Raw genomic sequence first — 15,341 nt, forward strand, 5'->3', positions numbered from 1 at the left:
TCGTGTTTTGGGGTGTAAGACAGGGACTTATAGCATGACCATGATCTTTTATGATTCAATTGCACCTCACCTCACTGCACCGCGGTGAGTCTGCTGTTGCCCTGCTCCAGCAACGGACAAACAATCTTACACAGATCACAATTTTACCTGTATATCCGATAAACTAATGGCACTATAACTGAGGCCCATTGACAAAGAAATTTCCCAGGCAAAGCTGGTATCAAAGCTAGTAGAGAATATAGTAATTACCAAAAGCATAAGACTTTAAAAGATCACTATACAGATACTTTGAAAAGTAATAAAAAACATTACGGAATTGTTCATACAGTACTTCCATATGAAGTTTACTTCTTGATACTACAGGAAATCATCATTTTATAGTATAATACAAATTATAGTACTGTACAAATAATATACATGAATCAAGTATATAAAAGTTAATTATGTAAACAGATAAATGTTGAGTAAAATGAACAGTTGAAATGAAACACAAACATTTCTCACATTTTCATTGTGCAACATCAGCTTTATACGTCTATAGTTTCCACAATCCTGAATATTGCCCTTCTCCTAATAAATGGGCACCATCACACTGTTCCTCCACACCTCTCGTTCACATATCTTCTGCATTATATCCCACAACACATCTACTCTTTTCCTAAACTCTTCTACACTTCTGCTGATATTTTGTCTTGAATTTCAAATGTTCATTCTTTTTAGTGCCTCCTTTACTTCCTTCCTCCTTATTCTTGGTACTATTCATTTGGGGCTCCATTTCCAAATACTACCCTTGGATTTTCTTCATTCAACAGCTTTACAAATTACCTCTTCCTTCTATTCTTGATCCTATCACACTCATTCAAGACTACACTTTGCTAGCTTTTGCTATTCTAAAAGTCCTTCTCTCTCCCTCAATTGTCTCAAGTTGTCATCTGTCTTAACTTAGCAATTTCTTTGAGATTGTGAGTGCATGTGTATGCATGCATGTGCATGCTTGCGTGTGCCTCTGTCTATGCATACATTTATATTAAAAAAATATATAAACGTATCTCAAAAAATTATTTATGCTAAAATTTTATAAATGAATGGGCCTGGTCCCAAAACTAAAAGGAGCAGTTAAATTAACACATACAATCCCTAAAGACTACAAAATTTTCATTGCCCCTGACCGTCTTAATTTTCCTAACATACACGAGGAATCTCATAGCTCCTTATCGCTGCGTCAATTACCCACCAGTAAGTGCTTTTGTTTTGCAAAAATGTCATTTGTGGCACGCAGCCTGCACTCACCCATCCCCCATTCAGCCAGCTGAAACCATCACCAGCCAATTTTCATGCATGGATGTGTGTGTGTGTGCATGTGTCATTCAAGTGGCGTCTGTTTGTTCAAAAATATACCAAGAAGAAATTAATCATCTGTGTTTGTATACTTTTACAAGTACCAATAATTTACAAAGACTGTTACAGATGCAAATCAAATATGTGTTTTTTATTATATAATAGTAACAATAATAATAATAATAATAATAATTGCTCATAACTCAGAGTGAGGACCCAGGATTTGAACCAAGGACCTCCTTACTGCGAAGCAGCAGCTCTACGTCTGCACCACCTGTGCAGATCTGTGAAACAGCAGCGTTTTCACTGTGACACCTGCATGCCTATCAGAAATAACCAGATGAAAATAAAACCTGCAAACTCACACATGCATGAAAACATTTTTATTTTGTACCGACTAATATTTGGACTTCAGTTTCTTCACATTCACAGCATGTTATCTGAACAATTTCTTTTTCTTCAGTTTTATTCTTGAATAAAAGCACACTTGCTTTGTTATACCTTTTGTGAAAGTGTTTAATTTGATATATGGACTTCAGTCTTCACACATACTCTAAACTTCATGTCAGCATAATGTTGTTAGTACTATACAATATGAAAAAGTTTTCTGCTTTTGCTATATGTTCAGCATTTCTTGCCTCACATATCTTATGTCAACCTACATTTACACAGATCATTGTAGACACGGAACACACATAAAATGTATATATTTCAAATAACGATTTATCATTACCTTTATAATTCCTTACAACTAATTGCTAGATAAAACCTTGCAGACAGACGTGAGTTGAAAGTCAAAGTTCTGGTTGGTGATGGCTTTGGCTGGCTGAATTGGAGGGGGCAGAGTGCATGCTGCATGCTTCTAATTGACACGTTTGCAAAACAAATGCACTTATCTCCAGGGCAATTGGTGAGGTGATAAGGACATACAAAATTTCTTTATGTATGTCAGGAAAACTAGGGTCTTTGGGCAACGAAATTTTAGCTGGGAAGCTAGTGGTCAAACCATTTTTGAAGTATAGGTTTAGGTTTCTTTATTTAGTCATGTTTACACAAGAAAACATGAAATTTGCCTTCTCAGTCGCATCTAATAACAGGTAACAGACAGAATGAAATAAAACAGACAAATAGAAATAAGAAAGGTTAAGGTAAGGCAGTTAGATAAAAAACATATTTACACCAAAAAAAAAAAGGTTACAGGATATATATCAAAACCTTAAACATTATCTCCGATATTTCATATTGAAAAGTCGTATGGCACTAGGAAGAAAGGAGTTTCTGGAGCTATTTGTGTGGGTTTTCAAAGCAACTATCCTTCCTGATTTACTGAAGTTTAGTTCTACATGTAATGGATGTCTGTCATCAGTTGAGATGATTTCCAGTTTCTTTAGCATTGCCCTCTGACACACACTAGTCAAATCATCTACATCAGCCCCAATAACTTTAGCTGCATACTTCGTAATCTGCTGGAGCTTTTTTGAGTTTTGGTTTGTCAGACTATTAAACGAGGCAATGAAACTGAATGTGATCACAGACTGGATCATACTGCGATAGAAGGACAACATGAGGTCCTTGTCTACTTTAAATAGTTTGAGGTTATGAAGGAGAAATAAGTGCTGGTTGCATTTAGAAAATAATTTTTTTGTATTTGTATTCCAGTTAAGATTGTTATCTAGGTAAGTTCCTAAGTATTTATATTCTTTCACTATTTCTACCTCCTCTCCCATAACAATAGGTGAACATACAGATTTCTGTCTCTTAAAATCAAATATCATTTCTTTGGTCTTTTTTACATTCAGAGTGAGAGAGTTTTTATTGCACCAGTTTACCATACAGTCCACTTGATTTAGATAGTGGACTGTATACAAGTCCACAGAAAGTATACAGAATTAAGTATTAGAACAAAATCATAAGCCTATGTCAAGCCAAACACAATGTTTGAAAAGGAAGGTAATTTTTGTCAGAAGTTATTGTTGTACACTAATTTCCACAAACATGCACACACAAACACCATGCTAAAATACACTTTTCTCAATGTTTTGAACATCAGTGAATTTTGACCCCATCACCAAAATTTCCATTTACATGGATGTCAAATAATTAGAACCTAGATGAATACTGGAGACTGCCATCTAAAAATCAAGACCCCTTTGTGGAACCCAGGATAAGCAGCAAATAACTTTTTAAACAGTACTCTAAATAAAAGCAGTAAAATGTCACTTAGTAAATGTCAGAGATGTATAAACAAATCACTGATGACTACAACATTTTAGTTCTTTGAAGTTATATCTAACTTTCATATTGGAGATCTACCTAAATATTAAAGATCAGCCTATACTGAAGGCAGAATTAAATACCTCTTTTGTGACCTCTTAAGTAATTTCTGACTCTAAACAACTGCATATTATATCGCAGTCTGAAAATAAAGAAAATTAATCTAATTCTAGCCTAAATATACACACCCACTTGAGATAAGAAATTTATAATTAACAATGTTTCTTTAAAACCCAATTTGTTCAGAGAAAAATTTGACAAACTTAAAACACTTGCATATGTGACTGTGTATTAAACCCCACTATTAAAAAAAACATCATCAACAAGCTCACTTTCTACACCTATATTTGAAATAATTTTTTTGTTTTTTGTTCAGTTGCACACTGAAATTTTCTTCTTTTAGGTATAGTTGTGAACAGGTTCCAGGTATTTCAAATATCAAGGCAGACTGTAGTCTGTACATTTACATACACACATACCAGGTACAAAGGCCCAGTTACACACTCTTAACTAGTAAAACCTACTTAATTTGTTTTAAGATTCAATGCTAGAGCAAAGTGATCCTCAACAGAAAAAGTAGGCTGAAAGTAAAATGAATTAGATGAACTGGGAGTGCAATTCTAAAAGTATTCTTCATCTAACCACCATTAAAGAAGTCATATTAGAAAAATCAGTATCATAACATTCATTCTAGCAACTAGCAGTTTCAGAAGATGCTCTTAAATGCAAACAAAAAAAAAATCCATACCCGGGCTAGGGGATTTCTTGGTTTCTTGGTCAAATTCTTCCAGATGAATGGCACTGACCAACTGCTCATCTTTATTTTGTTTTTGGAACATTGCTGTGTCCTTCCTATTGCACTCAGATATTTCATGCCAGTTTCTATAGATCTGAGAAGCATAAATTGTAATAAGAAAAACATTAGTTTCACAGTTGTCAATACCATTGCTATTCAACAAATAAAGTACACCAATGAAAATAACAAGTTATAGAAATTCTGTCAACACAGCAATTATGAGATGGGCTGGCCAAGTGCAGCAAAGCCATAAAGATTCTTGGAATTCTGATTTCTTCCTCAATGCAAAACTAGACCAGTGACATCACCGATCCACTCTTTTCTGGCAATTAATAAAAAAATGGCTATCTCATTACATCTATTTTTTTTCTAAGTGCACATATGAAAGAATACTTTCTTTGGTAATAGACCGAAAGTCCTAACTGTTTCATTGTAAAAAAAGATAGTGGCACATCTTATGGTATGCCCACCTAATAGCACTTGGACTCCAGTTTAATATGTTTATTACCAAATAACAAAGGTTTTGTGCATACACTGTTCTCCCCAGAAATTTTTTCCAGTCGGGTGGCATGAAAAAGTATCCGGGTGGGGCGGGACGGGGAAATTTGGTGGTGGGGAAAATTAAATGTGCACTATTTTTATTAATTAATCATTATTAATTAATTTCCAAAGCTCAATATGACTTCCTTTTTTAAGGTTTGACACTTGTGCCAGAATATTTTTATTAAATTTAAGAAGTATCCAATTCAGGATCCTGCCACCCTAACAAAAATTTTAACAATAACAATTGTTATGACATAAATCAAGAGGCACCAAGTATTGTTGCTGTCGGGAAGAAAAGTGAAAACAATGAAAAAAAATTATGGGAAACCTAATGAAGAAAAATTTTAAAAAATATTCCTCAAAGCCAACTTGCATATGCAGAAGTGTCTTCTGTTAAATATTTATTCTTCTTTTCTTCCTAGAGGCCCAGTTGTCTGCAGCTTTCCCATAATCAAAGTCCCCAGGATCTGGGCCCTCCAAGGAGATCAGCATGAGATTATTTATGCGATTTCTCAAACATGTCTTGATCCTTTTAAGGGCAGAAAACCTCCTTTCATTCAGCTGTGCTCACTGGTATCACTAGCCCAATATGAGCTAGTTTGGCTAAATTTGGAAACGACTCTGAGTTCTTTGAGTTCTGATGTCGTTGCCATTTTTAGTAAAATCTGTTTTGGACAGAAGTCTTTGTATGATTGACTTCTGATCATTTTTGACGCAACTGTCCATTCTTGCCTGCTACTTTCATATTTTAAAATTGGAGGGCTAACATTTTTGGAGTAATGATAGAAAAGAATTTCAGCAGACTCACTTGAATCATGAGTTTCTGCATTGAAAAATTTTGAAAAGCTAGAAATAATTGGCATGTCAGGGGATCTTGCATCTAGGTGCTTGACAACTGTCTCAAGGTATTTATCATATATTGTAGTTTTGAATGACATTACATCACTCTGTGTATAAACAATGTGGAGATCTGACCATTCTTCTGCCAGACAATAATGAAGGCTTTGAAAATATCTCCGAGGAGTGTCTTTCAACTCCATGATAGACAATTTTGTGGCGAGCAAAACTGGCTCAATTTCAGTAAGATTGACATCTTGCCTTTGCCAAGCCTTAGATAAGCTGGACAACAAAGGTAATATGACTGAAAGCATCATCAGAGAGGAAACAAAATTGTACGTTTTAATACATCTGCTTAATCCTTCAGCTGTGATGTCATTTTGTTCAGTGGCCTCTCTTTCCAGTGCAGCTATGACACTCATCATACACTGATGACAACCATCTAGTGTCACTGGCCATTTTCAGCTGAATCTGAGGAATGTTCAGAATATTTTGGATTTCCGTTAAACCAGCCATCCTAACTGAAGAATTTTGGAAGAAATAGAACAGCTGCCTTACGATGTCATTCAGTGCCTTAAGATGTCATGGCACTTGCAAGGGCCAATCGGTGGTTTACACAGTGGCAGATGACCATGGGCCTCATGCATAACGCCGTGCGTAGAATTCGCACTATATCATGACGTTCGCGTTCGCCAACTTCCATTTTCTTCCGCTACATAAATCCCGCTCAGTGTGGAAATAAATGCACGTGCCTGCTGTCCTGCCTCAACTCCTCCCAGAATTACGCCTCTTTGAATATGCAAATCAATATAAATAGCCCTTAAGCCCAGCGTTCTGTGAAAAGGCAATGGCAAAAGTACGAGGAAAAATAGAAGAATTTCATGGAATACCAAATGGAGGCAAACAAAAACGTTCTATTTGTTGGTTTAAACAGTTATATAAGCAACAAAAGGAAGTTGATCGAGTGACAGAGCGTGTCGGAGAAACTCGAAAGCTCAAGTTCACAAAGTCGCACAGTGCCCGAAATAAAAAAGTTGTCACATATCAAAGTCAGCGTGAAAAGGCAACTCGTAGCCCAACGTTTCAGTGTCATATGAAAGCTTATTAGGGTACAGTGAAAAAAAAAGGCACACAGTGTGAAAAAAGCACGAAATGTCAACTTTAATCTCAAAATTTCCACTTTAATCACGTAGTTTATTTTGTCATTAAAGTAGATCATAAACATTATCTTAAAATCGTTTAATTTACTAGTTTCTCAAATCCCATTGTAACTAAACTAGCACATTAAATGCTTTGTTCTGTATTTGATCTTCTATGTGCTCTGTGTGTGAATCACTTCCTGCTTCTTAAACGGGCTTTCTCTTTCTCTGACAGGACACATAATCCATTGCATTCGTGATATTACAGCTCTCTGAATAATTAAAATACTGAGATGTATAAGTGATATCTTGTTCATGATGATAGGAATGAAAGCATGTTATTAAACATGGGAACACAGTGCTTGTTCATGTCTCACGCAAGAGGCTTGCTGCGCCATGCGGGACCTTTGATGAAATAGTTTATTACAGAAGTACCTTCTCTTTCAAACGTACTAACCTCCAATTCATGTCCTTACTTTTCTTTCTCCAAATACCCAATCGCCACACAATCAGCTCTGTAATAGACGTGAAGCCATCTGTAAGCTTAGAACACCAATTCTTCAAAACTTTTAAGGAACATTGAAATATCTTCGTAGTACATGTTTAATTATTCTATCTGTTTATCCTTCCAGTGTCGCGTCAGCACCAGCAAGAATACAATGCAAAGCAGGAACAATCCCTGAACTAGCTAGCGCTGCGGCACCGTGTCCTCACATGTTTAATTATTAACAATACAGATTATTTAAATGAAGTTAAAGTTTTATTTGTATAATCAACATATTTTGCTGCATTTCATCTTAAAAATGATATCGTCATCATATGTAAATACGCACCTTATAAAGTGGCGCAGGTTGTGCAATATTATAACTGTAGTGCAAGTTTACTGTGAGGTAATTGTACTTATAAGTACAAACAGTTCTACAAGGAGCACTTCATGGACTGATTGAGTGCGTTTATAGTTCTTGGGATGAAACTTTTTCTAAACCACGAAGTCCGTAAAGGAAAGTCTCTGAAACGTTATGCCGTGGCACAGGCAGCGTCTGCTTCATGCTGTATACCGATAATTCTCTTTCCAATTAGCTGCTGCTGTGATGCCCTACTCAGATACAGTGATATAAATACTCCGAATGGTGCAGTGAGAGTAATATGGAAAAAGATGATCTGCTGTGGCAACCCTTAACGGAAGCAGCTGAAAGAAGAAGATGCATTGAGAGTAACAACGCTAAAGCAGTTATGGTATTTGGAATACTATGGCTATTCCCTGGACCATTATATTGCTGCAGGTTAATTACAATCAGATGCATTACACTAATAAACAATATGCAGTTAGTTTCAGTGTATTTATAAAACCGCGTCAGGAATGTGGATCTAAGAAAGAAAGGGTGACCACACAGGAACATTAGCACTGCTTTGACGCTGGGTGCCGCCAGTCTGCAAAACCGAGCGGAGAAATTGCGTGCGCCAGGGTATGAGGTACCATGGAAATGTGCGTGGCTTTACGCCAAGTTTAAGTTTTATACATCACAATTTTAGCGTGGAAACGTTCGTACACAACATTTCTGTGCATACGCACCATTTATACAAGAGGCCCCAGATGTTTTATCTTTAAGCAGTTTTGCCACTCCTTTCTGTTTCCTAATCATAACAGCCGCTCCATCTGACCCTTGTCCAACCAGATTAGCAGTTTTCAAGCCTAGAGGGTCCATAGTCTCACTCAGTGTGTTGGTTATAGTCTCCGCTTTGCTATCAATCATATTGCGGGTTGATACAAAACTAATTCTGACATCTTTAGTGACCTGGCAAACATATTTAATATAAATAATTAAGTGTTTTACAACTGAGATGTCTGTGGTTTCATCACACAGAATACTGAAAAAATTTTCAGAGTGTATACCAACATTGAGATTCTTTACAGTGTTACAACAGCTTTTCAAACAACGTTGTATGTGGCAATTAATTTTTTGCCAACCAATACATGGATCTTAAAGCTCCCACAAAGGCATCTCTCTGTAAGTTTTTTTAACAGATACATATCTTTCAATTTGACCGATTCCAGTTTGCTCTAGTACACACTTTCCTAAAAGGTCAGCAGAAGACTCAATGTGCATTTTACTTTTTCATGGTCCTGCAAGCTTTCTTTTCAAATTCTTGTGCATGGCACGTTTACCCACGGTAACTCCCTTCTTGGTGGGTGTTTGTTTGAATATTTCATGCACAATGAGCGCCACATACCATTTCCTTTGACCATTAGCCAATCAAAATCTTTAAACCATTGTTTGTTTATGCCGGATAAGTGGTGCTTAGATTTATCAATTGGCAGAGTGTGTGCTGGAAAGATTTCCCCTGATGGACCAGCCTCTGCAATGTCTGTCTGAAATTGTCACATCAGGAGTTAATGCTGCACCTTCATTAGTTTGTGGCGTCTCTTTTCTGAAATAACCGAGCAGTGTTGTTTCCTGAACACTTTTTTACTCATGTTGGTAAAACGTTTGGAAAAAATTTGAAGTACCTATGAATAAGACTTTAGAGTGGGAAAGTGAGAGCCTGTAGGATATTCAATGCACACTTGCACTACGGCAGGGCAAGATATGAACAAAAAAACGAATGGCAGATAGGTCACTTTAACAAAATCCTCAGCAATTCAGTGACACAACTTTTGCTCAGGCCACAGTGTGTGCTGCATGGGTTTCTGCACACTTTATGCAATATGGACACAGGTTCAAATATGACAAAATATAAGAACGGCAGATGGGGTCACTTTAACAGGAACCACAGTGACTGCTACAAGGATTTTTGCACACAGAATACACCTAATGCTTAAACAACTGTGTGTGTGTGTATCTATATATATATATAGATGTCATATGAAAAAGTTTGGGAACCCCTCTCAGCCTGCATAATAATTTACTCTGCTTTCAACAAAAAAAAATAACAGTGGTATGTCTTTCATTCCCTAGGAACATCCGAGTACTGGTGTGTTTTCCAAACAAAGATTTTTAGTGAAGCAGTACCGGCATTTAATTGTATGAAATTAAATCAAATGTGAAAAACTGGCTGTGCAAAAATTTGGGTCCCCTTGTAATTTTGCTGATTTGAATGCATGTAACTGCTCAGTACTGATTACTTACAACACTAAATTGGTTGGATTAGCTCATTAAGCCTCGAATTTCATAGACAGGTGTGTCCAATCATGAGAAAAGGTATTTAAGGTGGTCAATTGCAAGTTATGCTTCCCTTTGACTCTCCTCTGAAGTGTGACAGCATGGGATCCTCAAAGCAACTCTCAAAAGATCTGAAAACAAAGATTGTTCAGTATCATGGTTTAGAGGAAGGCTACAAAAAGCTGTCTCAGAGGTTTAAACTGTCAGTTTCAACTTTAAGGGATGTACAGTAATCAGGAAATGGAAGGCCATAGGCACAGTTGCTGTTAAACCTAGGTCTGGCAGGCTAAGAAAAATACAGGAGTGGCATATCCTCAGGATTGTGAGAATGGTTACAGACAACCCACAGATCACCTCCAAAGACCTGCAAGAACATCTAGCTGCAGATGGTGTATCTGTACATCGTTCTACAATTCCGCACAATTTGCACAAAGAACATCTGTATGGCAGGGTGATGAGAAAGAAGCCCTTTCTGCACTCACACCACAAACAGAGTCGCTTGTTGTATGCAAATGCTCATTTTGATAAGCCATATTCATTTTGGTACAAAGTGCTTTGGACAAAAATTGAGTTTATTTGGTCATAACAAAAAGTGCTTTGCATGGCAGAAGAACAACACCGCATTCCAAGAAAAACACGTGGGGCCTCATGTATAAACGGTGTGTACGCACAAAAATGTTGCGTAAGAACGTTTCCATGTTCAAATCGCGATGTATAAAACCTAAACTTGGTGTAAAGCCACGCACATTTCCACGGTAGCACATATCCTGTCGTACGCAAGTTCTCCGCTCAGTTTTGCAGACTGGCGGCACCCAGCGTCAAAGCAGTGCTACTGTTCCTGTGTGGTTATCCTTTCTTTTTCAGATCCACATCCCTGACGCGGCTTTATAAATACACTGAAATTAACCGCATATTGTTTATTAGTTTAATGCATCTGATTGTAACAAACTATTCCAAATACCATAACTGCTTTAGCGTTCGTACTCTCACTTCACATTCTTCATCTTCTTTCAGCTGCTCCCGTTAGGGGTTGCCATATCGGATCATTTTTTTCCATATTACTCTCACTGCACCACTCGGAGTATTTAAATCACTGTATCTGAGTGTGAATCACAGCTGTACAGCAGCTGATTGGAAAGAGAATTAATCAGTATACAGCATCAAGCACACGCTGCCTCAGCCATTCGCTTTTTGAACTGCTCTCATCTGACAAACGCTTCACAGCCTTTCCTGTACGGACCTCACAGTTCACAAACACTTTCATCCTAAGAACTCTAAACACACTCAATCAGTCCATCAAGTGCTCCTTGTAGAACTGTTTGTATTTATAAGTACAATCACCTCACTGTAAACTTGCGATACAGTTATAATATTGCACGACCTGAGCCACTTTATAAAGTACGTATTTACATATGATGACAATATCATTTTTAAGATGAAATGCAGAAAAATATGTTTATTATACAGACAAAACTTTAACTTTAACTACATGGTGCTGCAGCGCTTAGTGAGGAGCTGGAGCTTCGTTCACGGATTGTTCCTGCCTCGCGCTGTATTCTTGCTGTGGCTGGCGCAACACTGGAAGAATAGATGGATAGAATAATTAAAGTTTTGAAGAATCGGCGTTCTAAGCTTACAGATGGCTTAACGTCTATTACAGAGCTGATTGTGTGGTGATTGGGAATTTGGAGAAAGAAAAGTAAGGACAGGAATTGGAGGTTAGTATGTTTGAAAGAGACAATACTTCTGTAATTAAGTATTTCATCGAAGGTCGTGCATGGTGCAGCAAGCATCTTGTGTGAGACATGAACAATCACTGCGCCACTGTGTTCACATGTTTAATAACAAGCTTTAACTCCTATCATCATGAAAATGATATCACGTATACATCTCAGTATTTTAATTATTCAGAGAGCTGTAATATTACGAATGTGATGGATTCTGTTTCCTGTCGGAGGAAGAGAAAGCCTGGAAGCACGTAGAGTTTCACCCACACAGAAGATCAAATACAATACAAAGCATTTAACATGCTACTTTAGTTACGATGGGATTTGAGAAACTAGTAAATTAAACGATTTTAAGATGAAGTTTATGATGTTCTACTTTAATGACAAAATAAACTATGTGATTAAAGTGGAAATTTCGAGATTAAAGTTGACATTTCATGCTTTTTTCACACTGTGTGCCTTTTTTCTCTGTCCCTAATAAGCTTTCATATAACACTCAGACAGTGGGCTACGACTCACCTTTGCATGGCGACTTTGATATCGGACTTCTTTTTTTATTTCGGGCACTGTGCGAATTTGTGAACTTGAGCTTTCGAGTTTCTCCGACACGCTATGTCACTCGATCAACTTCCTTTTGTTGTTTATACCACTGTTTAAATCAACAAATAGTACGTTTTTCTTTGCCTCCACTTGGTATTCGCTGAAATTGTTCTATTTTCCCTCTTGCTTTTGCCATTGTCTTTTCACAGAAGGGCTATTTATATTGATTTGCATATTTAAAGAGGCGTAATTCTGGGAGGAGTTGAGGCGGAACAGCAGGCGCGTGCACGTGAGTTACTTTTCACGCTGACTAAGATTTATAGAGCGGAAGAACGTGGAAGTTGGTGTTCGCACAGATTTATGCATCTGGATTTTTTGTGCATAAGCACATTTCCGCTTTTGTGCTTACATCATGTTATGTACAGGTACTACGCAGGGGTTGGATATTCCAACAAGACAATGACCCAAAACACAGTTCGAAATCTACAAAGGCATTCATGCAGAGGGAGAAGTACAATGTTCTGGAATGGCCGTCACAGTCCCCTGACTTGAATGTCATCGAAGATCTATGGGATGATTTGAAGCAGGCTGTCCATGCTTGGCAGCCATCAAATTTAACGGAACAGGAGAGATTTTGTATGGAAGAATGGTCAAACATATCTCCATCCAGAATCCAGACATTCATCAAAGGCTATAGGAGGCGTCTAGAGGCGGTTATATTTGCAAAAGGAGGCTCAACTAAGTATTGATGTAATATCTTTGTTGGGGTGCCCAAATTTATGCACCTGTCTAATTTTGTCATGATGCATATTGCATATTTTCTGTTAATCCAATAAACTTAATGTCACTGCTGAAATGCTACTGTTTCCATAAGGTATGTCATATATTAAAAGGATGTTGCTACTTTGAAAGCTCAGCCAATGATAAACAAAAATCCAAAGAATTAAAAGGGGTTCACAAACTTATATATTATATATAGGTTTGCTATGTACTGAACAAGAACAGATCAGCTGTACGCTTAGCAGCACTACACAGGCTGCACTGACACTGAGAACAGAGACGTCACTTCCTGGATACCTTTTTCTGATATCTGACAGGCTGGTTCCACTAGTCATTTTTTATTTTATTATTTACACTGACTCTGCATACACTGTAATCCTGAATGCTAATAGAAGGTGTTATAGGTTTGTAACACCTTCAATTAACATATCACAGCCACCTCTCCATACTCTTTGCTTGTGAACTCCTGTGACCTCATCCCCGTTATTATTATTAGCTTGTTCAGCATCCAGTGATCGTAAACACCCTGCCGCACCTCTCCCCTAGCCACTTCTGATCCTGCTTCTAAAATATTTGCCCACCCGCCCGCTTGTCCCTTGCCATCTCTGCAGATCATTAGATCTGCGGCTGTCATCTTGCAATGTCATGTGAGATGACAGCCGGGCACTCACCTAATTAGTCAAAGACGCTAGGGAGAACACTGGTATTATATATATATATATATATATATATATATATATATATATATATATGGTGCATATATGCACTGTATGTATATAAGTAAATGAGTACATTCATACCTCTTTTAAATCTGTAAGTGTTCTGTGAATACTTCCATTATTTAACCAAACAAATTAAGAATTTAGGTTGTTGCATTTACTTTTTCAATTTTACATTTTGCATTTTAAAGTTCACCCATTCATTCATTTCTCAAAGCTTCATCACTTCAGGGTTGTAGGGCACTGGAACCCATGCCAGCAGTATTAGATAAAAAGGTAGGAACTGACTTTTGATAGGATAGCAATGCATCACATGGAGTCAAAAAATCAACACACATTTTTGGGAATGAAAAAGGAAACAGGTGTACAGTAACTGGGGAAAATCCACATGAGCGTGGAAGAACAAGGAAAATTCCCCAAAGACAGTGAATAGGAATGGATATCAAAATGCAGATTGTTTTTGACACACATTTCAAAGTATGCACAAAAACCTTAACATTTTATTTCAGCATGACATAAGCCTCTGCATTTCATTTCATCCACCAACACTTGCTGCTCTTTGTCTGCAAAATGTTTAAAACGGCCACTCCCTTCTAATTATCTCCTTATTCAAAAAAGGGAAGCATCCGAGCAAAACGAACAAGGTTTTCCACTGGTGGTGTACAGCATTAGAGCTACTCCAAGATGTACTGGACACATTTTCTGATTTACCACATGGGGAAAAAAACATGAATCATCTCTGTTTATATACATAATATGGACAGTAGGCATACATATCTATAACCATAAACATATTTTCTTCATTTCAGGGAATAATGAGGAAATTAATTGTATGCCTAATCTTTGACAAATTCCTTTCAATGTAAGCACAGAGAGAAAAAAAAAAAAAAAAAAAAAAAAAAAAAGAGTACTGTACAGCCAGTCATTACCTCACCATGCTGCACTCTGTCATGTATTATTTATTGGAAATGCATTGTCCAATAGGCTTTGTACAAAAGTCTATCAATAAAATGAGAGATGGGTTTAACCAGCTAATGCTTCTTCCTTGTAGAATTGGCCAAAATGAATCTTTCTTGCATGAAACACCAACCACCCAGACAATCTTTCTTTCAAACAATGTCCTCCCACAATTAACAGCATTTGCAGGTGCTTTACAAGCACAGATGTATAGCCCAATAGCTTATATACGATTTTTAACAACCACGGCAATGGTGGGATTAAGTGATGTGCACGGAATCAAAACGAATCAGCAGTAAAATGAAAAGTTACTGCACATTCATTGGTCAAATTCTCTGGCATATAAGCCTGCAGCAGACATACACCTTCACTTGAAGAACAAGAAAATGTCTCTTGATTTTCTGCATCAGCACTTCTAAAGGTTAAGTAAACATGTTTTGTTTAGCCGTTTTCTTTTTGACCAACCTAACCCACATCCAGAAGCATCCGTCTGCCTGCTTTAAATCTGTCTACAAAAAAATAAACCTGAA

General features: G+C 37.2%; 1 protein-coding gene across 6 annotated transcripts in view; it reads right to left on the minus strand.

The window, feature by feature from the left end:
* svopl (SVOP-like) overlaps positions 1-15,341 on the minus strand; it is a 54,752-nt gene that overhangs the window by 36,479 nt on the left and 2,932 nt on the right. For 5 of the 6 annotated variants that reach the window (XM_051931787.1, XM_051934847.1, XM_051928695.1 and 2 more), the window contains exon 2: positions 4,361-4,502. In XM_051931787.1, coding sequence (XP_051787747.1) covers positions 4,361-4,451 — 91 coding nt within the window. In that variant the 5' untranslated portion in view covers positions 4,452-4,502. Of the gene's footprint in view, positions 1-4,360; positions 4,503-15,341 lie in introns of those variants that run through there. The other variant, XM_051922218.1, reaches the window with a different exon arrangement.

This window comes from Erpetoichthys calabaricus, chromosome 1, assembly GCF_900747795.2.
Source record: "Erpetoichthys calabaricus chromosome 1, fErpCal1.3, whole genome shotgun sequence".
NCBI classification, from domain to species: Eukaryota; Metazoa; Chordata; class Cladistia; order Polypteriformes; family Polypteridae; genus Erpetoichthys; species Erpetoichthys calabaricus.